The sequence below is a fragment of the Loxodonta africana genome, chromosome 19, assembly GCF_030014295.1.
Source record: "Loxodonta africana isolate mLoxAfr1 chromosome 19, mLoxAfr1.hap2, whole genome shotgun sequence".
Lineage (NCBI taxonomy): Eukaryota > Metazoa > Chordata > Mammalia > Proboscidea > Elephantidae > Loxodonta > Loxodonta africana.
In genome coordinates this window covers 73,172,686-73,199,555 of record NC_087360.1, presented here as the reverse complement: position 1 = coordinate 73,199,555, position 26,870 = coordinate 73,172,686, and the positions used below count along the sequence as shown (strand labels likewise).

General features: G+C 39.5%; 1 protein-coding gene across 4 annotated transcripts in view; it reads left to right on the top strand.

Annotated features, from left to right (window-relative positions):
* Positions 1–3,029: 3,029 nt before the first annotated feature.
* DLC1 (DLC1 Rho GTPase activating protein) overlaps positions 3,030–26,870 on the top strand; it is a 428,029-nt gene continuing 404,188 nt past the window's right edge. For 3 of the 4 annotated variants that reach the window (XR_010318665.1, XR_010318666.1, XR_010318667.1), the window contains exon 1: positions 3,030–4,169. Coding sequence is in view for 1 of the 4 variants with exons in the window: in XM_064272864.1 (XP_064128934.1) it covers positions 3,147–4,169 (1,023 nt within the window). In the remaining 3 variants the exon portion in view is untranslated. The remainder of the gene's footprint in view (positions 4,170–26,870) is intronic. The other variant, XM_064272864.1, reaches the window with a different exon arrangement.

Here is a 26,870-nt window from a genome sequence, read left to right as displayed (position 1 = left end):
GACTTATGCATGGAATTCAGTGACTTTATATTTTCTTTTGAGTGCAAAGCGAATGCCAACATGGAAAATCTGAATGTTGACCATTTTCAAAGACTGTCACAGACCTTAGAGGCAACCAAATACAATCCAGAAAGATATTTAGTCAAACTGCTGTACCAAAATTCTTGTACGTTCCTTAACTTTCCAGTCTTTACAGGGATGAGAATGTTTACCTTTTGGGCATGTGCTTAATCAGAATAACTCAGAAGTCCTTTTCAAAAGATCGAAGCGCCCCCAAACCAGCACAGCAGTTAATCTTGTTCATGGCCGAAATCTACAAGCCAATCCATGTTATGTGCTGACAGTTCTTGTGTGTTGTAAACACTGAAATGTCTGCTTATTGAATGGGATTTTTCTTTTATATAGCCCAGTTACTTGGTTTCATTATGGGACGCTATTTGGATCTGTCGCTTTTATGAGGTTGAGTTTACATTGGTACAATTTGTTTCCTTTAACTAGGAGATTAAATAATTTAAGACAATAAGGAAAGATACATGGAATTTGTTTATCTTTCTGACCTGGCACATTATTTTCTTGTTCACTTAATTTTTTATGGGCAAATTCCAACAGAAGTATACAAGCTAAATTTCTTAGAAGCCGATGAGATTAAAACTCAAATATCTGAAGAATAGACCCGATTCTTGTACCATGCTCACAGTTTCTTCTTGGTTAACCTGAATTCCTGCCTGAAGTGTTTAGAGTTTATTCATACTAAAAAAAATATTGTGAGGGGAAGGAGAGGCGTGGAAGTAGAATCTAGTAACAAATGAAGTTTGTTGGCCTAAAGCCAGTTCCTTAGAACCAGGGCTTACTTTGATGCTTGCTCATATCCTTGGCCAAGTTATTTCATTTCTCTAAGCTTCAGTGGAGCCCTGGTGGCTCAGTGGCTAAGAGATCAGGCTGCTAACCAAAAGGTCCACAGTTCGAATTCACCAGCTGCTCCTTGGAAACCCTATGGGGCAGTTCTACTCTGTCGCTATGAGTCAGAATCGACTCGATGGCAACGGGTAAGCTTCGACAGCTTAGAGATAATTAGAGGAACTACCACATAGGTTGTTAGGATTAAATGAGATAATGTATGTAAAGTACTTTTGTACTGTGATCTTCCTGACACAGCAATAACTTCTCTGTAAATGCTTGCCTGCTAGTAGTAATTGTTGCTGTGTACCATAGAGTCAATTCGGACTCCTAGTGACCCTATAGGACAGAGTAGAACTGCCCTCATAGAGTTTTCTAGGCAGTAATCTTTATGGGAGCAGATTGTCAGGCCTTTCTCTCACAGAGCTGCTGGGTGGATTTGAACTGCCGACTTTCAGTTAGCAGCCAAGCGCTTAACCATTATGCCACTAGGGCTCCTTAGCTGGTAGAAGTAGTAATAATGTAGTTAGATGCTGTCGAACTGGTTCTGACTCATAGCAACCCTATCCTTAGTTGTTGTAAATGATAGGTGCTATCCTTTTGTATTCATGAATTATGTAATATGACCTGCTATTGCTAGGTGCCTTCGAGTCGATTCCAATTTGTAGCGACCCGGTGTACAACAGAACGAAACACTGCTTGGTCCTGCGCCTGCCTCTCAATCCTTGTTATGCTTGATTCCGTTGTAGCCACTGTGTCAGTTCATTTCGTTGAGGGTCGTCCTCTTTGTCGATGACCCTCTACTTTGCCATCAGACAACGCTGCGCTGCTATTTTTAAGGTTTTCACTGGTCGGTTTTTTCAGAAGTAGACTGCCTTCATCCTAATCTGTCTTAGTCTGGAAGCTCCACTGAAGCCTGTCTGCCAAGGGTGACCCTGCTGGTATGTGAAATACCAGTAGCAAAGCTTCCAACATCAAAGCAACACGAAAGCCACCATAGTACGACAAACTGACAGACTCCTGACCTAAAGTGAATTCTTCCATTTGTTAGGTGCTCCGTGGAGTAAATACATCCTGGTAGTTTGGGATTTATATTAGCTCTTTCACACCTCCCTGCGTTTTGCTGGCTGTCTCCATAGCTGGAGTTTTGCATGAACAGTTTCCTGGTGGCCTTTGATGTAATTCAAACCAAACAGAGAATAGATTTCTGTAATGACTGGTGTCCAAAAAAGTAAATCAGGAAAGCACGTAAGCTAGAGCAACAAGTGTCTTCCAGTGATTTTTATTAAGTATTGCAATACAAATATTTTCTTAATGAATTTTTAAATGCTTAGCATTTATGTCTTTATCCATTAATAGACCAATCCAACTGCATTTAAAAATGTTGCCAAATGATTTTTGACCAGAAATATTAAATAAAATTTTCCAGCTAATTTTAGACTGCTTCTTAAAGAAATAGCCTTAAAAAGCTCAGTGAACTTCTGCACACTCAAAAATTTCTCCCTTAAAGCAACAACACGATAAGAATTATACAAGAGAGTTAGCAAAGGAGTGTCATTCTAATGAGACTTTCAGACAATATTTTGAAATCTTCACTTGGTGAAACGGACAAGCAAAGACTGTCTTTCATAAGGAAAAAGAAGTAAAAAACATTGATATCCATGAATACCACAGACCTAGTCTACATCTTTATTATTATATTTTTTGTTCACTTCTTATGCAAAGAAGGCAATGATAGATATGGTTGTGACTATTATAAGCATTATTGAAGCTACTAAACTTAAGCTTTATTAAGTCCCTTATCAAAACTTTAAGGAGCTCTGGTGGTGCAGCAGTTAAGTGCCCGGCTGCTAACTGAAAGGTCAGCAGTTGGAACCCACCAGCTGCTCCATGGGAGGAAGATGGGGCAGTCCACATCCGTAAAGATGTACAGCCTTGGAAAGCTGTGGGGCAGTTTTACTGTGTCCTATATGGTCACTATGGGTCAGAATTGACTTGAAGGCAATGCTTTTTTTTTTTTAATTAAAACTTTCATAAAAATGATTAAGTGTTCCCTTTTCCCAAAATATGTGTCGACTCTTTAAAAATATATCAATAACTATATATTTTTAAATTGTTCAATAGGTGTTAAAATGACAAAACTCGATCTCTTCCTCGATCAGTGAATTTGAAGACACCTTTCACGAAGTTCCATCTCGTTTTGCCTCATATGGAATGTATCTTTCTGTCCGTTATTAAACTACGATGACATGTCTGTAGCCATCAGAAAGAGAAGCTGGGAAGAACATGTGACCCAATGGATGGGGCCGCCATTTAATTCTGATGAGTATAACACAGCATGTCATCATGGACTAGCAGCTGACAGCTTGCAGGCAAGTATGGAAAAAGATGCAACTCCACACGTGGACCGCAAAGAGAAATGTGTGTCTTTACCAGACTGCTGCTATGGATCAGAGCTGAGAGATTTCCCTGGGAGGCCGATGGGTCACGTTGCAAAGGAGGTGAATGCAAACGACAGTCCCGAAGGTGAAGACCAGTTTCTTGCTCTGGAGGCCAGCACAGAAACATTAGTGCATGTTTCTGATGAGGATACTGATTCTGATTTATATCTTACAGATGACAAACAGATCATAACTACTCAAGGGCATGAAACGTCTGACCAACGTAGTGTCAAAGGAGCAGGCTCCTTAGTAAAGACCCTGCCCATCATGGAGAATAACCAAGGTTCTTATACCTCCTGGATAACGGCAGATGAACAGGCTTTAGCACCAGCAGAAGGAAGAAGGGAGAGAAGAGTTGTTGACACTGTGAGGAAGAGCCCGGAGCTTTGCAATGACACAAGCTTAAGTGAAGGAAAAGATGCACCACAAGTAAATGCATGTGATGCTTTGAACGTGAAAGAGATTGTGCCCGAGAAGCAATTGCTTAATTCTGCAGTAATTGCTCAGCAACGAAGGAAATATGACTTCCCTAAAGATGGGCATGAAAGCAACACCTGCAACATACCCAGTGAGTTCTCTGCTACTCCTTGCACAGAGAGACATTTGCCATTATCAAAGGCAGACTCCGGGAACTGCCTTCTGCAGCCTCCTCCTTCCTGCCCCAGTGGAATGTCAGCTGAAAACGGCCTGGAGGAGAGTGGTTTCTCCAAACATCAAAACAAAAGCCTTCTAAAGGCCAACGCAGGAGATGGCATGCAGTGTTTATACTTCAGGGAAATGCTGGCCACCCAGGAGCCCTCGGACAACCAAGTCAGACTCCGCAAGAGAAAGGTAAGACCTGCGCAGATTATCTGGTTTTTGACATTTTGTAAATATCCTTGTTTTTATTGTTTGTTGTTTTGCTTGGATTAAAAAGATATGTAGATGTTTCTTTTTCCGTGAAGTGCAGCTGCATAACTCAAAGACCGTCTTCTTTGGTGAAACATAAAAGTTAAAATGTGTTAATCACCTCTTTCATTAATAATACGTATTGTGTCTGTGAACGTTCTATTCCGGAACTATGTCTGAAGACAGAGTTGGTATCACTTTCTTTAGTTGGAATTAAATAGCCACCAAATTGCTCGTAATTGTGTAGCTCTAGGCCTAAAAAATAAATAAATAAATAAATAAATAAATTTTTTTTTTTAGTTTTTTTAGGCCTACATGAAGAGTGATCTCCAATTTTTAGAAAGAGGGTCATGGTACTTTTTATTTTGTCATTCATTTGGACCTATTTCTTTTTTCTTTCAAAAAGCACATCTTATTATCATAAAGATGCTATAAGTCACATGTTAGAAGCAATCCCTTTATACAAAAAAAAGGCAACAGTGCCCTGTCCCCCAGAATATGCTGATCCTATTTTAAATGACACTGTGCCACATTTGGAAACCCTGGTGGCGTAGTGGTTAAGAGCTACTGCTGCTAACCAAACAGTTGGCAGTTCAAATCCACCAGGTGCTCCTTGAAAACTCTATGGGACAGTTCTATTCTGTCCTATGGAGTCGGAATCAACTGGACGGCAACAGATTTGGTTTTGGGTTTTTTTTTTTTTTTGGTGACACATGCAACATCAATAGATGTATCTGTTGAATAAGTGATTTTCTTTCATTTATTGGTCTTTGTTTCATAAAACAACTTTTCTTTAACTCTTGACCACAAAGGTAGCAACAACTTGAAACTATCTTTTTATGCCAAGGCCCCTTCAAATAATCCTATAGGTATCGTGTTACCCCAAGGAGTTTCCAAGTGAGCAAAGCAAAGATTGGGATGTAGCCATATGAAACTGGGTTTGACTAGTGAACCCTTGACCAAAGCTAGTCTTAACTTTAAGATTTCCCAAAAATTCTTGTGACTTTGTAGTGTTCTATGATCCTGATATAAGCCTAAATACAGTTTCCTCTCCTATAAATACCCCCACGTGGCTACTGGCATTGAAGAAACCCTGTAGATTAGACACTTTTATGCAACATTAAAATGTACTTCTTAAACCCTCTCTTGATATACTACATAATCATACCCAATTGCATAATTAATACATAATTCCAATTCTCCAAAACACAAAATTAAGTTTCTATTCTACTGAGGCTATTGACAGTGACAAAAAAAGAAAAAAGAAACTCCAACTCTCTTTGGTCTGTGGTGAAGAAACCTGTTTTCTATAAACTGTGGCTTTGCTAACAAACTGGATCAGTAATGTGTCATGAGTTAGTTTAAGTGAAGTCAAAGGTTTACTGCAAGAGTCCGTGTGCTCCCACTGCATGCCAGCGGGGAATTCTGTGCTACTGGCAAATTTTCCCTTCCTTGTATAAGTTTTTTTTTTTTTTTTTTTTTAATATTAATGGTATTACTCCATAAAGTTGTTATGATTGCAATGTTTGGGTTAGTGTCTCAAAAATTTCCATCTATTCTATCAAATCTGTTGGAGGGAATGCAATAATGACATAAGAAAGTATTACCCTAGCACTCCTAAAATAGGACAAAACCTGCACAACTGTGGACGGAAACATTAAACATTCCAGAAACACAGGGTCACCACTTGGACATTTATATCAATACTAAAGAATGTTGGGAAGAATTTAGTCTTGTACATGTCATATAGCATGGTTGCGTTTTGAGAGCTGTAATTGTATCTCCTTTACAAGTCTAACTTATGTTTCCTGTTTAAGAATTTTGTCATTCTTAAGTGTTGTGGCATTGTCTGGTGGGGTATTTGCTTTGACACTACAATTCACCTCGAATGCCCTATAGTTAGGAGATTAAATGCATTTTAGGTTTAGGATTTATTCTAAAAAATATGTATATGATTGTGGGGGAAACCCCGAGGAATAAAATGTGACATTTTATTGTTTTATTTGATACTGAATGACAGTGGTAAAAATGCTTTTAATTATGGCAGTTAGCCGCTTTAGAACTTGACCAAAAGAAATACTACTAATAATTCATAAATATATATATAGCAAGATGTTCATTATTGTATGTTACTGTAAAAACAAAATGGAAAAGCCTAAATTCCCATCAGTAAAGAATTTGCTTAGTTATTGTTTATCCATAGTATGGGATGCTATGTAGTCATTAAAAAGATGGAGTGAGATCCATGTACTCAGACTTTGGAGAAGGCTCATGATACAATGTTATCTGGGGGCAGAAAGTGGCAGACCAATATGTATAGCATGTCACAACCTTATGTAACAAATTATGTAGATAGATATCTAGTTAGGTAGATAGATGATAGATAGACTTTAAAAATAGTATAGACAGAATACAAACATCTTTATATTACTGAATTTGAATAAGGAAAACTCTGGGTAAATAGACATAAAATAGGCAAAGTAACAGTAGTTTCTTTGGGGGAGCAGAGTTAAAAGTGTAAAAACAAGGTATTTTCACCTTTTACCCAAAATAATTTTTATAGAAGGTGATAGAATTATGGGTGAAATGCATACAATGATCAGAAGTATAAAAATAAAATAATATTAGATATATTATTTGAAGAATTTTCTGGATTGGCACAAAACAACCTTTTATCAATGCATTATTATTGTTACTTTTATGAAATGGAAACAAATATTTGTATTTTCAAAATATCAACAAGAGACCTCTAATCAACCTCCATAGTCCTATTGCCAAAGAATGTGTTTAAAACAGAGAGTCCTTTTGGAGAGAGACATATGAGCCACATTTTCATGTCATTTTAGTGCATTAGACTCGTAGCAACCCTATAGGACAGAATAGAACTGCCCCACAGAGTTTCCAAGGAGAGGCTGGTGGATTCGAACTGCCAACCTTTTGGTTAGCAGCCGTAGCTCTTAACCACTACACCGTCAGGGTTTGTGATACTGGAAATAGTTTGCTTAATTCTCTATATTCTATATTTTCAAAATTATTCGCCAGCCATGGCTACAGCTGTAAGTTGAGGACTTGGGAATGTGAACTAGAATAAAAGCTAATAAAAATTTTAGCTAGAAAATTTTAACCAGCTCATTATCTGATAGTCATGAGAGTGAACCAAATCCTTCACTGAATTTGTGAGAATGGAATTCTTTTGGCAGGATATAATCAAGGTTCCAAACTTGGGAAAAACAAAACAAACAAACAAAACCCCCAAAACCCTACATACCTAATATGAGTGATCCTCAGAATGTATTGGGATTGTGCTCTAGGGATATTATTGTAATTTAGATTTAAAGCATCGTCCCTGGAAACCTATGAATCTTGGCAGGCATTCATTGTTTTGCATGATGAATCTTTTCTTGTTTTCTAATGATATTTCTGGCCATCAAGGATAGCCACCCATGTACTTGCTGGGAGACTCAATTGGATAGGACTGAATTTGTTGTGTATGTAAATAATGACCCTTTAAACTAATAACTTCCCCTAAATATGATAAAGTATATCATAAAAATAGAGCTCTTGAAATCAAAGGAAAACCAACTGGATTATGGGCAGACAGAGAATGAGCCAGAAAGTCGTGTGGTGTGTGACCAGCACTCATAGGACCTGGGTGGGTCCCTGGAGTAAGAGACATGGTTAAAAGCAATTCTGGGAGACAGATTCCAGAGAAGTCTGGAGGACGGAGACTGTCTAAGAAGTGGTCTCTTTAAACCAGTTGAGATGTGAAGATGGAAAATATGTAGGGAACGACTTGAGGTTAGACTTTGTAAGAACTAGTGCATTTGTTCTTGATGGTGGTTTACTAATTAAAGACAGCCCCAAATTCAGTCTTCCCTAGAGACTATTTAAATATTTCACCAAATAATGAATAACTGTAATAGTTACATAAATTTGTTAACATATTTTTATTTGCTCATATAAGACAAGAAACAATTGTAGAGCAAAATAATTATAAAGATGTCGCAAAAATTGTCTGAAATTTGAGAAGACACTTTACATTCCAACAAAAACTGGATATTCCAAATAATTTAGGATGCTATTCTATCACCCTGTGTTAGTCAGCCCGTAGATTTGGCTGCTATAACAGAAAATCAACACAATTGCAGTATCATGGATTGAATTGTTTCCCAAAAAAATATTGTCAACTTGGTTAGGCCATGATTCCCAGTATTGTGTGGTTGTCCTCCATTTCGTGATTGTAATTTTATGTTAAAAAGGATTAGGGTGGGATTGTAACACTCTTACCTAGGTCACATCTCTCATCCAGTGTAAGGGGAGTTTCCCTGGAGTGTGGCCTGCACCACCTTTTATCTCTCAAGAGATAAAAAAGAAAGGGAATGGAGCAGAGAGGGGGACATCATACCACCAAGAAGGCAGTGCCAGGAGAAGAGCATGTCCTTTGGACCCAGGTTCCCTGCACAGAGAAGCTTCTAGTCTGGGGGAAGATTGATGAGAAGGCCGACAGAGAGAGAAAGTCTTTCCCTGAAGCTGACGCCCTAAATTTGGACTTTTAGCCTACTTTACCATGAAGAAATAAAATTTCTCTTTAATAAAGCCATGCACTTGTAGTATTTCTGTTCTCCCAGCACTAGATGACTAAGACAAGCTCTCACACATACATAATAGTTGGGTGTCGGCAATCCTGGACCAATTACAAGGCACTGTGTTTTCAAAGGAGTCACTGGGTGGTACAAACAGTTAACACAGTTGACTGCTAACCAAAAGATTGGAGGTTCTGTTCCACTCAGAGACACCTCGGAAGAAAGGCCTAATGATCTGCTATTGAAATATCAGCCACTGAAAACCCTATGGAGCACAGTTCTACCCTGACACACATGAGGTCATTATTATTGGGAATGGACTTAACAGTAACTGGTTTGGTGGGTTATATTCAGAGTCAGATCATCATATGGTCTACTCTGCCAGGAATGACAAATTGAAGAGGAGCAGTGGTGTTTTTTTTTTTTTTTAGTGGTGTAGTCATTGTCAAAAAGAACATTTCAAGATCTATCTTGAAGTACAACCCTGTCAATGATAGGATAATATCCATATGCCTACAAGGAAGACCAGTTAATAGGACTATTACTCAAATTTATGCACCAACCACGAATGCCAACAATGAAAAAAGTGAAGATTTTTTTTTATCAACTTCTGCAGTCTGAAATGGATCAAACATGCAATCAAAATGCATTGCTAATTACTGGGATTGGAATGAGGAAGGTGGAAACAAAGAAGAATGGTCAAGAGTTGGAAAATAAGGCCTTGGTGATAAAATGATGCTGGAGATCACATGACAGTATTTTGCAAGACCAATGACCAAGTCACTGGAAGTACTTTGTTTTCAACAGCATAAATGGGGACTACGTACATGGACCTCACCAGACGGAATAGCCAGGAATCAGATCGACTACATCTGTGGAAAGAGGTAATGGAGAAGCTCAATATCGTCAGTCAGAATAAGGTCAGGGGCTGACTTCAGAACAGACTATCAATTGCTCAAATGCAAGTTCAAGTTGAAGCTGAAGAAAATTAAAACAAGCCCATTAGAGTCAAAGTACGACCTTGAGTATATCTCACCTGAATTTAGAGACCATCTCAAGAATAGATTTGATGCACTTAACACTAATGACTGAAGACCAGATGAGTTGTGGGGATGAATCAAAGACATAATACATGAAGAAAGAAGAGGTCATTAAAAAGACAGAGAAGAAAGAAAAGACCAAAATGAATGTCAGAGGTGACTCTGAAACTTGCTCTTGAACATAGAGTAGCTAAAGCCAATGGAATAAGTGATGAAGTAAATAGCTGAACAGAAGATCTCAGAAGGTGGCTGGAGAAGGCAAAGTAAAATATTATAATAAAATGTGCAAAGACCTGGAGTTAGAAAACCAAAGGGAAGAACATGCTCGTCATTTCTCAAGCTGAAAGAACTCAAGAAAAAATTCAAGCCTTGTGTTGCAGTATTGAAAGATTTTATGGGCAAAAAACTGAACAATGCAGGAAGCATCGTAAGAAGATGGAAGGAATACAGAGAACCACTGTACCAAAAAGAATTGGTTGATGTGCAACCATTTCAGGAGGTAGCGTATGATCAAGAATTGATGATGTTGAAGGAAGAAGTCTAGGCCGCACTGAAGGGATTGGCAAAAAACAAGTCTCCAGGAATTGACAGAATACCTATTGAAATGTTTCAACAAATGGATGCAACACTGGAAGTGCTCACTCATCTATGTCGATCTAGAAGATAGCTACCTGGCCAACTGACTGGAAGAGATCTATATTTGTGCCCCTTCCAAAGAAAGGTAACCCGATGGAATGTGGAAATTATTGAAAAAATATCACTAATATCACAGGCAAGTAGACTTTTGCTAAAAATCATTCAGAAGCAGTTGCAGCAGTACATCAACAGGAAACTGCCAGAAATTCAAGTTGGATTCAGAAGAGGACATGGAACCAGGGATATCATTGCTGATGTCAGATGGATCTTGGCTGAAAGCAGAAAATACCAGAATGAGGTTTACCTATGTTTTATTGACTATGCAAAGGTATTTGACCGTGTGGGTCATAACAAATTTTGGATAATATTGTGCAGAATGGAAATCGCAGAACACTTCATTGTATTCATGGGGAACCTGTGCATAGACCAAGAGGCAGTTGTTCCGACAGAACAAGAGGATACTTTGTGGTTTAAAGTCAGGAAAGGTGTGTATCAGGGTTATAGCTTTTTACCGTACTTATTCAATCTATATGCTGTGCAAAAAATCTGAGAAGCTGGACTGTATGAAGAAGAACATGGCATCAGGATTGGAAGAAGACTCATTAACAACCTGCAATATGTAGATGACACCACTTTGCTGAAAATGAAGAGGACTTGAAGCACTTACTAATGAAGATCAAAGACTATAACCTTCAGCACGGATTGCACCTCAGTATAAGTAAAAATCCTCACAACTGGACCAACAATCAGCATCACGATAAGTGGAGAAAATATTGAAGTTGTTGAGGACTTCATTTTACTTGGATCCACAATCAACGCCCATGGAAGCAGCAGTCAAGAATTCAAAGGATTGTTCTGGGCAAATCTGCTGCAAAAGACTTCTTTAAGGTGTTCAAAAGCAAAGATTTCACTTTGAGGACATGGCATTTTCAGTCACCTCACATGCATGCAAAAGCTGGAAAATGAATAAGGAAAACCAAAGAAGAATTGATGCAGTTGAACTATATTGTTGGCAAAGAATACTGAAAATACCAAGAATGAACAAATCTGTCTTAGAAGAAGTACAGCCAGAATGCTCCTTAGAAAAGAGGATGGTGAGACTTTGTCTCACGTACTTTTGACGTGTTATCAGGAGGGACCAGTTCCTGGAGGAGGACATCATGGTTGGTAAATAGAGGGTCAGTGAAAAAGAGGAAGATTTTTGACGATATAGATGGACACAGTAGCTGCAACAATGGGCTCAAGCATAGCAACTATTGTGAGGATGGCGTAGGACCAGGCAGTGTTTCGTCCTGTTGTACATAGGGTTGCTATGTACATAGGGAATTGGCTCGATGGCACCTAACATCAGCAGTTCAGGATCCCAAGCCCCTTTTATCCAACTGCCCTGCCATCTTGAGCCCTTATCCATATTCAGGTCAATGGGAAGGGGAAAGCGTGCCGGGTTGGCCATGGTCCTATATAAAGGCCGGACCCGGATGCCCACACTTCTTTTTCTCTCATATTTTGAGGGCTAGAACTTAGTTGCATGACCACACCTAGTGATAACCCATTGCTGTTGAGTCCATTCCAACTCATAGCAACACTGTAGGACAGAACACAACTGCCCCATAGGGTTTCCAAGGCTGTAAATCTCTAAGGAAGCAGACTGCTACATCTTTCTCCTGTGGAGCCACTCATGGTTTCGAACCACTGACCTTTCGGTTAGCAGTCCAGCACTTTAACCACTGCACCACCAGGGTTCCTTAAAAGTAGTGATAGGGGACTGAGAAAGGGAATCTGTGCAACAATGTACCAGTTAAAAATCCAATTATTAAAAGTCTTTGCCACATATTTTAATATAAATACATTTCAGTACATCATGGCATGTTGTGAAAGGAATAACCAGGCTACATATATATTTTGTGATATTTGTCAACCTGTATGAATGCTTGGTGCTTTAATTTTATACAGTAGAATATTTTTCCATATTAGGAAACTATTTTATATATTGAAGTGATATTGATCAAATGCTATACTATTTCTTATAGAAAAGCTGCCAGGAGCAAAACATGATATGGTACTTTAGATCTCTGAACAAGTGGTACACTTTAAATAGCTATGACTGATAAAAATCAATTTTCTTTCTCCTTACCTCATCTTAAAAATATGTATAATTTGGTAAAAACACACCTATTACCTGGAATGCCTTCTCTTTCCTTTCTATCTTCTGAATGCCCCTATCGGGTCCTTATAGCAGGGGAAGCCAGCATCAACCAATAGATGACGTTAAGATGATAGTAAATCATGCAGAATATGAAATGAACCAAGGTAGGAGGCTGGCTGGAAGAAAATGAAAGGTCAGAAAAGTTGTCTAAGAAGTAAAAAACAAAGATATGCTTAAAGCAGGGCCAAATACCAAGCTAATATAGCAAGAGATGTCGCATGAAAGCAGGGATCAGTGAGAGAAAAAGCGTTTGTGAATAAACAGTGTTAATGGATTGAATTGTGTCCCCCAAAATACATCTTGTAATTCCTAACCCCTATACCGGTGGATGTAACCCTACTGGGAAGAGGTTTTCTTTGTTATGTTAATGAGGCAGTATTAGTGTCTTAAATCAATCTCTTTTGAGATAAGTAAGAGCAGATTAAGCAGGCAAACAAACACAAATGAAAGGAAAGGTAACAGGCCACATGTTCGCCAAGGAACCTAGGAATAGAAGCTAAAAAGAGACACGGACTTTTACCCCAGAGCCCACAGAGAAAGAGACAGCCTTCCTCTAGAGCCAGCACGCTGAATTTGGACTTTTAGTCTCCTAAACTGTGAGAAAATATGTTTCTGTTCATTGAAGCCACCTGCTTGTGGTATTTCTATTCTGTCAGCGCTAGATAACTAAGACACCCAGTATCAGTTGACAGAGAAGGAAGGGATGGATGACAGGGTGAGTCCATACAGCTCTGTAGATAAATGCAGAACAATGGTGTAATTTTACATCCGGGTTGCACTGGTGTGAAAACATGGGCCGATTAAGTTGAGTGTGTTTCCTGTATCATAGGGTTTTTAAGCTATGTTCCCCAGGTCAGAGGTCAGAGCTGGCAGCGAAAAGTTGGCTCTAGGTGAAAAGTTGGAGTGGGAACAGCGTATTCCTGTACCAGTTCTTCTAGGCGCTATTTGTAACTGGATTTGTGTACCAGGTACAGCTGGTACCTTTGTGAGTAGCTCCTTTTGTGCTCCATTAGGCCATTGAAAATCGTCAAATTATTTCACGCCATTTAAGCTGAGGATTTTCTGCTTTATAAACAACTAGAAAGCCAAAAACATATTTGCAGATATTTTGGGCTCAAATATTTTGCCTCATAACAAACGTAATTCCCCTAAAACCAACTAGGAATGCAAAAACAAAAATTAATTATATGATAAAGGATAACACTAGATTTATTGTCTGGTAAAATCAATCAATAATAAGTATTGAGCATTTTCAATATTCCAGGTCCTGTTCTATGTATTGGTACATCATCATGAGCCACATAGAGAAGTCCCTCACACTGTGAAGCTACTCAAGCCCAAACCCATTGCCATCGAGCCAATTCTGACTCAGAGCAACCCTACAGGACAGAGTAGAATGCTCCCATAGGGTTTCCAAGGAGCAGCTGGTGGTTTCGAACTGCCAGCCTTATTAGTTAGCACTCAGGCTCTTCACCACTGAGCCACCAGGGTTCCTTGTGAAGCATAAAACCAAACTCATTGCTGTTGAGTCAATCCCAACTCATAGCAACCCTATAGGACAGAGTAGAACTGCCCCATAGGGTTTCCAAGGGGTGCCTGGTGGATTTGAACTGCTGACCTTTTGGTTAGCATCCATAGCTCTTAACCACTGCACCATTAGGACTGTAAAGCGTAGAGTTCCTGGAATCCCACTGGAGCTCCAGATAAGGCTTCTGTTTGACTAACCCTGGAGGGATGAAATAACAGTGAGAGAGAAAGAAGGGAAGAGGGAGAGGAAGAGGAAGGAAAGAAAGGAGAAAGTGAAGGAGGATCAGGAGAAGGAAGAGAGAGATGGAAGGTGAGGAGGAAAGGATAGGGTAAAATAGGATACCAAGAGACCCATAAACTGTAAGAAAAAATGCAAGTACCTGACAAAAAGTGAATATGCAGTAAGCTGGAATCAGCTGTCAACATGACAGTTAATATAAAATCTAAGCTGAAGTGAAAAGAAAAATCACCCCAGGGGCAAAATTGTGGTCAACGCCAGCAGGAGTTTAACAAGGAGAAGAGGAACATGAACTTGACACCAGCAATTACAAAGCAGGTGGAGGTAGATTATTGTTGTTAGAATTTTACCTTAGGAGCGCTGACAACCAGCGCCAACCCTCATGGGCTAGGTCTCCACCAGGGTAAAAGTGCAGCCGTGATAAGCTCATATTTCAAGATCCTCAAATTTTTTACTTCTTTGGGGCTTTCCCCAACCTCCTCGGCAAAGATGATTGCTTATTCCTACTATAATATTTGCTACAAATTCATTATAGTTCTATTGATAATTAAAACATAAGCTCATTGAGGGAAAATTTATAAATTTTGTTGCTGCAGCCTGGAACTCTGTTTCAAATTACAAATTTACATTAGTTATTAACAAAGTCATTAATAAGTTTACATGACTATCCCTGTCATGGTAAAGCATCTATTGTCAATAGACCATATCAGATGCCAAGAATCCAAGCTATGAAGATGGAGAAGAAATGAAGTCATACAACCAAAGTCAGTGATCAGATATCCCACACTTTATATCATAATTTCCTCTTGAACTTCCTGTTAGTTCCATGCTAACACAGGCATCAGAAGAGGGAGAAATGAACTATGCAAATCTGGGTCCCTGAAATAACCTCCAAGTTTAAGATTAGTACTACTACCCTTTGCCACAAAACAACCCATCAAGTTATATAAATCTGTGAGTGGCAAGTGTTATTTAGAATCTACTTGCCGTCTCCGGAGAAGAGCGGGCAAGAGTGGTTGTAGAGGAAGAAAATATTAGAATGTCCACTTATCCTTTCTTGTTTTAAAACTACAGTTAAGAGCTTGGCTGCTAAACAAAAGATCAGCAGTTTGAATCCACCAGCCACTCTTTGAAAACCCTATGGGGTAGTTCTACCCTGTCCTACAGAGTCGCTATGAATCGGAATCCAGTTGACAGCAACGGGTTTGGTTTTCCTTTTTTTGGTTATATAATGTATATGGTCTGTTAATACAAAGGTGTATTTATTATGATTTAGAAATAAAAAACACACAGCTTGCATAATAAAAAAGTTGGGAGATGACCGGTCTAGAAGTCTTGTAACTTCTCTGGTTAATGTCACTTTGAAGAAGCTGGGAGAAGGGCTGGAGGCAGATGACAAGAATGATAGAGTAAGAGATTGGAAACAAATGAGTAGGGGAGATTGAAGAATGTTGTTGAAAGAGTGTCACATAAAATAGTGAATTCCTTTCCAATTTCTCTTGTGACAGCCACACAAAACAGGGCGATTTGCTGCCAGTTGCCTTTAGGGCAGAAAAATATACTCTGAAAGAGAGTAATTACATCTAACATTTCTTGCTCCACAAACTATTGAATAAATTAGTTATGATGTGTGATGAGCCTCTGATCCAAGCAGTGACTTGAACCAAAATCACAAATTCACGTTAGTTATTAACAAGGTCACTAATGAGTTCACATTAGCCCAACACCGGCTTTTATTGGAGCGAGTATTAATATACTTTTATGGTGGTGTTTTAAATAATTAATGGTTATTTCAGAGCCAGTTACGTATTAAAAGTTATCGTAATAGTGAAACTGATTTAGTTTCTTCCTCATGGATTTATGTTACTGTAAACCAGGACCAACTTATTAATCTTTTAATACTAACAAACCACCATAGGTTTTGGCTGCCTCCCTCAAAGAGATGCCAATATCCACAAAAGTTTGGATAGCTAGCATAACCTACATTACAGAGGCTTGCCTCTGTTATCTGGGCACCAGATCCTTCGCTGCCAACGGTGTCTGCTCATTTTCTGGCTCTTGGTCATAGAAATCAAGTACTATCCCTCCTGCCAACAAGATCTCTCTTCCACGGATGATTTTCTAGCGGTAGAGAAAATTATAGTGCGACTTCACAGATAACCTGACAATTTTCAAAGGAAACATCAACAGATGGGAAGGTACACTTTTATTCTTTTTTCACTTCTGTGTCTGCATTGGCAGAGGGATGAAGCAAGTGGTTAATGAGCCTTTTCAAGTCCTATGTTTTATTTATTTATTTTTTTGAGCCAGTGAAAGGTCAAAAAGGTTTACTGCTTTTTACACGCATTAAAAATTAACCCAGAGGTTTACAAAAAATATTGAAATGGCATCATTATTTGGTCTTGAAAATGAATAGCTTGGCCTGAGCTTGATTTTCTAACCAAGAGAGTAAGCTGTGGTGGGAGGAAAGAGCACAGACTGACTTTGGGATATTATTTAACCTTTGTGAGACTGATAATGTCCCTAAAAAGTGGAGATAGTGGTTCCCACTGCACCAGGTTGTTATGAACATTAAATGAAATGGAAAACATGATTAAACATCTACGTATCCAGCACTTGGAACAATCCAATTAGTAACCAAAACTTGAAGTGAGTTGCTGACAGTCAAATGCATAGCTGAATTACAGAATTATTAGATCTGGGAATAAACGAGATTCTAGCAGAGACTATATTGTTGTAAGGTGCCCTCGAGTCAGCTCCGACTCCTCGTGACCTTAAGTGTAACAGAACGAAACGTGGCCTGGTCCTACAGAGCATATCTAGCTGGCATCAGTAGCTACTTCAGTTGGAAATTTCTGGAGTACTGCGTGGCCCATGGTAAGCCTCCATAGCTTCCACACTACCAAAACCCAGTGCCGTCTAGTCCATTCTGATTCACAGTGACCCTATAGGAAGAGTAGAACTGCCCCATAGGGTTTCCAAGGCTGTAAATCCTTAGGAGCTGGTGGATTCGAACCGCCTACCTTTCAGTTAGCAGCCAAGCGCTTAAGCACTGTGCCACCAGGGCTCCTTTCTACACTACAGTGATAGACATTTAACAAAGTGGTTAAGCAAGTGGACTGGGAAGCCACCCTGCCTGGGTCTCCACCCTGCTTCTGTCACTTACAACTGTGTGATCTAGTATGTCTGGTTTCATCTCCCTGCGCCCCACTTCTTTTCATCTGTATTATGCAGATCCTCGCTCAGTTGTTAGGAACATTAAATGAGCTAATACGTATAAATCTGTCAAAACAGTGACTGACACATAGCAAATGCAGTGTGATTTTTCTTATGATTTCTTTTGCTGCATTGTTTTAGGTATAGAACTGGGAGTGAGCTGAACTATGTGGGAATAATTGAGGGGGCGGACTAACAAAATTTGAGAAAGTCAAGCCACATGGACACCTTTGTCTTCTGTTTATCGTTATATAGTAGTGCCTGGAATAGACATTCATTCACTCACTAAATATTTGTTTAACACCTTCTCTTTCCCATGTACTGTGCTGTATGTGGTGTAGGATCTGATCCTGTATGCATACTAACCTAAAGGAGCTTACACGTTAGTAGGGGCCCACAAGCAACTAAACTTAATATTAAGTTAAACTAATTTCAATAACTGTTAATATTAGAAACTAATGAAATGGAGTCCCAAGGTGAAAAACAGCTAACAGATAGGTTGGAGGTTCCAGGCCACCCAGAGGTGCCTTGCAAGAAAGGCTTGGCAATCTGCTTCCAAAACATCAGCCATCGAAAACCCTGTGGAGCACAGTTCTACTCTGACGTACATGGGGTCATCATGAATTGGAATCATTTAGACAGCAACTTGTTTTGGTTTCATTAGCAGAAAAATGAAAGGAATATCTTGGAAATTAGCTTGATTAGCTAAAACATCATCAGTAAATATACTAACAAAATGGTTCAGCTGTAAGATGATGATGATATGAGATATTCCTTCCCCTTAACTCTCAGTACCTGGTTGATAGATAAGACCCATATATGCAATGCTATGAATTAATTGTTTTTCATACTTACAGGCAAAGGTAACAAGGCGATTTAACAGCGTAACTGACTAAAAGCGTGAGAAGGAAAAAGGCAAGAGGATAATTCCTTGCTTTTTAAAAATTCAATTCTGATTATGGTATTTTATCTTCCACTCATGTTTTTTCTCATGTAGTGGCCTAACACACACTTGAGACGCTTCTGGGTCACTTAGAAGAAGTACCGAAAGGAATTTTAATCACAAAGTAACAGATGAGATGTACTCCATAAGTATCTGACAAAGGATAAAAAATTCAGCTTTCATCTTATTTGAGTATAAATACAGAAATTCTTTAATTATAAGAACAGGAAATGGGAACCCATAGGCCCTGTGAATCATTCGAACTCTCCAATAGATGATAATATGTTCAGAGGACAGTACTGTATTTTTATGCAAATAACGCTTGCCTTCCATGTTTGCATAAAAATACGATAATCAGTGACGATGTCCTTCATCTTCTGTTGTTATGCAGTAGACTCAGAGTGGCAAAGATTAGTGTTAAAACTCAGTGCTGGATAACAGCCTTGATTTTTAACATCATTTAAATATTATTTAGATTAATTAAATGTCAGTTTATGCCACAAAATTCATTTGTGAATTTTTGAATGGATTAAACATTTTCTTAAGAGAATTATGAAGAGTATAAAATCCAAATCTGTAGCAGGGAAACTAAGGGTAATTAAAATAATTAAATATTAAAATAAGTTTAATGAGTGAAAATACTAAGTAGATGATAGGTACATAATTCATTTTCAATTCTAGTAATAATCAAGCACAATGTTAGATGTGCTATTTGGCTCCCTCCAATAAATAATCTTTATCAGAAACGGAGTAGAAGAGATGACAAAACAGACAGGAGCTGAGTGAAAGGTCATTGACCAAACGGCCAATGTTAGGACAACTGCCAATCTTGTCTTGCTCCCACACGTTTCCAAGGTGGTGCAAAAGGAAACCGAAGTGGGCTCAGCCTCCGTAGCTAACATCACCTTCTGGGACCTGTGAACCATTTTCCACATCCCACCCACAAGGACCCAGGGGAGTGAGAGATAGAGTCACCAGAGCAAACCAGTGCCCATGTCAGGAGACAATGGCTGAGCCCTCGCGTTCCCAGGAATTATTTCTCACACTATGTATTTGCCGTTGTTCCCAATACATCCTCCAATAGCATCACTTGCATTTTCATTTTGCTGTAAGATGGTAATGTGATTTTTAGTGGTCTGTCACATACTCGTTTACTGAAGAAAGAAATTTTTCAGTTGACTGGCTCTTGTAGGCAGCATCCTACAAACAAATATGGGATGAAAGGCAGAGAATTTTCTTTTTATAGGTTTGTGGAATGTTCCAGCTGGAAGAGACTTTAAACAGCTTTGCATTTCACTTGAAATGGAACAATGTGAGTGTATTGACAAGGCCAAGGAGCTGTAATTTAGAGCGTTAATAGTGGTATGTCGTGTTACCAAGGCAAAGTTGCTGCGCCACAGAGAAGATGCTGAGTTGCATATTATCATGGAAGAGCTATAATTTAAAAGTAATCAGAAAGAATTGGCCAACATCGAAATGTAACACAAACCTAATATTAAGGGTTTTTTTTTTTAACGATGAAAGGAAATGTTTTATCCCTCTAGTTCAGACATTTGCCCATTTTTGTACAAGAAGGAAAATAAAAAGCTTTGAGAACTTAACTACCATCTCAGGTACATACTGACAAAAATATGAAATAAATTTTTAAAAATTCAAAATGGGGTTTCTAAAATGAAGTTTGTTTGCCCAGCATTTCCAAGTTTCTGGCTTTATAATTAAAGTTACTCCTCCCTGAGGCATGAATATTCATTTAAGTCAATGATTTTAGACTCTTTGCCAGTGATCAGCGCAGGCTTTTATCATAAATATTATCTCCATCCACTTAGAAGTTACAAAGTGCTTTCTCTCAGATATCCACAGTGTTTGGATGGAGGCATGATAGATTTTAAACAATCCGAAAAGTATTTCAAACATCTTCCGCACTGGGAGCAGTCATTTAGGAAGACAAGAGGAGAAGGGAAATGAGCTTGCAGATTTCAGTATAACTTTTATGCAGATTTTTCCTTTCAACATGTTAGTGACCAAATAACTGACTGAAATACTAAGTTTTATAAATTAAAACTTATTTATAAAATTTGCACTTTTATGTGTATAATTCTGTCTAGACTAGAAGCAACAAGCATGCTAAACTACGTCTCAGCCTATTCTGGGCAACTTAAAATCGAACTAAATCTATTTCTGATGTTCAATACCTCAGTGGGTTTTCTGATCCTAAATTGCAAATCCTGACCACTGTGATAATTTATTTTCCTGAGGAAGAATTGATGGGCGATAGTTGTATTGTTCACATGAAGCCAGTTGATTATGAAGCTTAATTTCTGTCTTTCACGTAAACCTCATTTTTAAGAGAATCAAATTACTTAAACCAAAAACAAAACAAAACAAACTCACTGCTATCAAGTCAATTCCAACTCACAGCGACCCCATAGAGTTCCAGAGGCTGTAAATCTCTATGGAAGCTGATTGCCTCATCTTTCTCCCTCAGAGCAGCTGGTGTTTTCCAAATGCTGACCTTTCAGTTATCAGGTGATTGCCTTAACCACTGTACCACTAGGGCTCCTACCAAATTACTTAGCAGACGCCAGTTGATACAGTCAGCAATGCATATGAACTGCTGCCCGAGGTATGTGCTTCCCGCGTTCCTTTATAAAGAGGGCTGTAGGCAATGCAACTTCATGGAAGCAATGCAGCTATTGTCCAGGTAAGACTTGGTGCACACAGCATTGCTTGTGGTGGGAGAAAAGGGGAGAGCTGTACCGTCAAAGCGGGAGCATTTTTATGCAATCTGCTATCAACCTGTGTTGAAGTCATTTTAAATATGCATATCAGAGATTCAAACAGAATATGGTAGACAATAAAAACGGCCACACTACGTTTTTCTAGACAATACGGATCAAGGGGGAAAAAGTAAATAACAGTCTCTACTAGGGAGAAAATAGAAGTGTTTTAATAGAACCCAGGAACAGCTGTTATTAAAAGAGAATATAAAGCAGCCCCAAAGCCATGTTTAAAATACCAATGAGATGTATCCAACACACTTAAGGTGAGTAATAACCTTGTCTGGGATTTTTATTGTTGTCGTACATTTCAAATCTAGAGGACTTATACTTCATGCAGCATTTTCAAGTAATTGTTACCATTTCAACCACTTAGCAGTAAGTACTTGATTCTGGAAGAATTATTAGCAAGTAAGCAGACATTTCGCCCTGAGGTTGCTGGCCTAGAGTTTCCAAAGCCATGGCCATCTCATTTCTGCACTCCAATCATTATAGATCTGTCTGTCATGGCCGTGGTACACAGGTGAGAAGGAGCAGATGGGCTTTTCCTGATGGGCCCTACTGTTTGCATTGAGGGACTGCTTATGTTCAAAGTGACATATTTACCTTCTCCCACCGCTGCTGCCTTCAGTTCTTTCTGCATCGAGTTCCGTGGCCGTTTTGATAAGACCATCCTGTATTCCTAACCTTCTTACAAAAGGGTGTTGTGAAACTTTTGAATCCAAGGGGAGAATGAAACAGGTATACATAATTAAGAGTGAGTTGTAGTCCACATCCACTACCTAAAGCGCCGTCCTTTCATTTAGGAAGGAATTTTAAAAAATCATATTTACTTTGAAGAAACCCTGCAAATTAAAAGTATCTGGAGTTGCGATGGAGCAGTGGTTAAGAGCTCAGCTGCTAACCAAAAGTTTGCCAGTTGGAATCCACCAGCTGCTCCTTGGAAACACTATCGCGCAGTTCTACTCTGTCCTATAGGGTTGCTATGAGTTGGAATCGACTGCATGGGTTTGATTTGGTTATAGTTTCAAGAACTAAAGGAAATTAGTCCATGCATAAAAGACTTGTTTCAGAAATTCTCAATGCTTATTGAGAACTGCTGTGAGATTCACCTTGTAATATGTCCCATCTATACCTGTGGGCTAGTCACAACTCCAGAAAGTTCAGCAGAAAAATTTAAGAGATGTGGAATCGACCTTCACTTTAGAAACTCTAGAAATGCACCTGTGTTTAACTATAATTAATAAATAATCCTGATGAAAATAATAATTCTCCATCCCAAATATTTCTTATCCCCCTTGCCTTATCCCACCACTATCCCCTTCTTGAAATACTGAAACATCATTCTAACTGGTCTTGTTGCCTCCAGTTCTAACCCCTTCCAGTCCAATCTCTGCATTGCAAATCCAATTACCTTTATACAACGCAAATCTGCCACACTGCCCTTCCTTCTTCAAAATTCCAGTGTCCTAAAGGAAGATCACAATGTAGACCCTGCTTCCCTCTGTACTCACATCCTGTGTGACTCCTCATCTCGCATTTTACTGCCACATTCAGCGTCTTCCGGTTACCTGAGTTCATCATAAAAATGGGGTGGGGCCAGCGTCTCACTTCCCCTAACTTCGCAAGAGGGAAAGACAATCAAGATGCCTGTGAGGTGGAGATCAGACATACCTCCTCTCACCAGTCCTTTTTACCAGTTTTGACACCAACCATCCCTCCCATGGCACTCTCTACTTCTCTGTGAGTTCAATAATTCATGGTCATGGCCACTCAGAACTCACAGACCACATTCATGATTATGAGGTTTATTAGGGAAGTAACAGGCTACAGTTCAGGTTCAGGACCATCAGGATATAGTTCTTCCATCAGGACAGCCTCTTAGCTGTGCCCGCAGGCAGGTCTCTCCCTGGCCCTTGACCGCTCAGCCCCTTGGCCTGGCCTCTGCCCTGCTTGGGCAAGTATTACAAAGCTCTTTTAGCTCTGCCAGTAAGTGCCCTGAGACGCCACACTCCGTCAACAAGCCTCGGCCCGAAGGTGCTCAGTTCTAGCTCAGTAGGTCCACAAACCTAACTCCGCCAAGTGCCCGGAGACACGCTATTCCACCAGCAAGCTTTCTGCCCTAGGGCGCTCAGCTTTCTCTCTCTGTGGGCTAGGAAGCCCAGGGCGCTGTCGCCTGCGGTCTCCTGGTTCTGTAGCCGCTGTTTCTCTGCTGCTACATCTCACTGTCTCTGGTGTTACAGCTTTCCCTCTCTGTCTTCTGCATTACAGCAGCTCCTTCTCTCTCAGTGTCTCCCTTTAAGCCTAGCAGGATGGCAAAACCGACCATTAGGTTTCCAAACACCTCATTTGCATAGTCCTACCCAGGCATTTTGTGGGAGTTACAAAGACTATGGCAGAAGGGCCGTATTGAGTAATTCACTGCGCCACAGTCACATCTTGCCTTAGGTCCTCACCAGGACACCTCCTCCCCCACCCACCTCCTTTCCCTTGCTTAGCTCACTTTAGTCATTCTTCAGGTCTTGTCTTACCTGTTGCTTCACTCAAAAAGCCTTCTCTGAGCTCCTCAAATTAAATTTGGAGCTCCTTCTAGGTCCTCTCAGTGCATCCTGAAACCCTCTTTAAGTATCCTAGCATGGCACCTATCACACTCTGTCAGAATTATCTACTCACTTATCTAGACCTACAAATCTCTCTTGGAAGAAGTACAGTCAGAACGCTCCTTAGAAGCAAGATGGCAAGACTTCATCTCACATACTTTGGACATGTTACCAGGAGAGATCAGTCCCCGGAGAAGGACATCATGCTTGGTAAAATAGAGGGTCAGCAAAAAAGAGGAAGATCCTCAATGAAATGGGTTGACACAGTGGCTGCAAATGGGCTCAAGCATAACAAGTATTGTGAGGATGGCACAAGACTGGGCAGTGTTTCATTCTGTTGTACATGGGGTCGCTATGAGTCAGAACTGACTCAACGGCACCTAATAACAACAGGCCTACACTTCAAACTAAGGTGACGGCAAGGACATTGCTGTGGTTGCTGTTAGCTGTCACACTGTCAAGTCACGCCCATGCACAACAAGATTGGGCCATTGTGATCCATAGCGTTTTTGTTGGTTGATTTGGGGGACTAAATTGCCAGGTCTTTCATCCTAGTCTGTTTTTAGTCTGAACGCTCTGCTGAAATCTGTTCAGCACCACAGCAGTGTGCAAGCCTCTGCTGACGGATGGGTGGTACCGTGCATGAGGGGCATCAGCCAAGAAGGGAACCCAGCTGTCCCGAAGGGAAGACAAAACTTCTACCACTGAACTACTGCTGTCCCAGGGTCATCAGGCCCATCCATACCTTATTCTCCATTCTCTTCCTGGTGCCTAACACATACCTGGCGTATAATCTGCGCTTATCAGATCTCTGTGGGATAAATGATTGTGTGAAGACAAGCATGGCGTTTAAAGCAGTGTCTTAGTGCGAGGTACAAGTTATGCAACCCTTTACCTGCCCTGACTTCTGGTTCCAGTTGAGTCACTTAATCACCTCACAATATATTTATTCATCTTTAATTTTACCTGATATCACTTGGAAAATTTTAACAAAAAATAACTGAAAACTGTAGCGAATAATATGAGGAAATTTAGACATAAAATGTACTTTCTTTTATTTGCCAGAAGCATTATTTCCATTGTAACAAGTAATTATATGAGGTCAAAATTCCTGAATCAATTCTATGCTTTAAATTCCTTCAGTCTTTGACCTGAAAAAAGGCACTTCCAAAGATAAATAGGTTACTGTCTTTCTCCTCAAGGAACTCAAAAAATGTGTAGGAAAAACATCCGTAACTCTAGTGTCTGGTGGTGCCTGTTCCATTACTGTGGTGGCCATTCACCCTGGCTTGTCCAGACCACTCCACTTCATCCCAGTGGTCCCCACAGCCTGTCTGGGTAGCTCTTCCCTCATAGAAACATCCCATGTAGGTGGTAAGTGACATGAGCGGTTTGTATAACAGCCACGATAGAAAGAATTGTGCTGGAGATGTGAATACATACTTGAGCATATGCCTCATTTCCTCTACTAAATTTTAAACTTCTTAGAGGCATAGAACAATTTTGTCGAAATTATGAGAATATATTTCTTACGTTTTTAATTTTTCTAAATATTTTGAAAACCCTTTTTTTTTTTTTTTAAGTAAAGATTAAGCCTTGGATAATTGGTGTGATACTCTAAGACATGATAAAAAATAAAACTGTTATAGCTGGATATCCACTGAAAGCCATTGAAATCATTGATATTCACAATGCAATGATTGATACTAATTAGGGATCTACGGCAGTATTAAAATGGTTACTTATTCATTCTACTTAGACTACAAAAAAAATGTAAAATGCTTTTAAGTAGATATACTTCCCCTATCGCACTTTATCACTGTAACTGCTTTTTGCTCCCAGAGGCAACCCACTCACTTTCCATGTCCCCTGGGAAATGTAAAATATCCTGAGAACTGATTATCTTGTGGAATTTTAGCACCCTCAGTTCAGGATTCAGTGGAGTACTGGTTATGAAATCATGGTCCAAGCATGTGGGAAATCTAGAAAATACCAAGTTGAAGGGAATGATGGGGGTTTCAGTTCATTCTCTTTTTAGTCTGAATAATTTCACCCATCTTTTTTTTTTAATTAGTTTTCCAAGATGGTATCCATGGTCTCTTTCACATCACAAATTCAGTTATTGACACCACACAGACAGTACTTGTTAATCACTGAGACTTTACTTTTGACCTCGTATGTCCTTCCAAGGATTTGCGTGTCACCCTCAGGGTTTGCATATCCCCCAGTTTACCTCAGAGCTGGGACATGCCAAAAAGCCTTCCCTTCTCTGGAAAAGACTTTGTAGTTACGGCAATGTCTTTCTTTACGTTGTGAAACTACTACTGTCCATAATCCTTATTTTTCTATGATTGTTACTTATAATAGGGCCTTTTATTTGCTTTCTTTAATTAACTAAGCAAGTCCAAAAATCTCCATGGCTTCTGGGCACATGCTAAGAATAACAGGAAATTCATTATTTTAACCACTCTGTTTAGCCAAAGACCTTGATAGAAAAGGTGGACTTTTGCTGGGCACTCAAAATCAGAAAGCTGAAATCCTATTAACCAAAATTGAAAATCAAGTTTTTCTAAAAGGCCAGACTAACTGGGCCGGTAGAGATTAGATGAACCCCCAAGACTACTGCCCTGAGATACTCTTTAAACTTGGAACTCAAACCACTGCCAGAGGTCACCTTTCAGCCAAATGACAAATTGGTCTACAAAATAAATAATACTACCTGTGAGCACTGTGCTCCTCAAAATAATCGTCTAGATGAAATCAAATGGTTAACATTTACCCTAGACCAAAAATGAGAAAGCCAGGGGGACAGGGAAGCTAGATTAGTGGCAACAGAACCACCAAAATGGAAACGAGAATGCTAATATATTGTGACGAA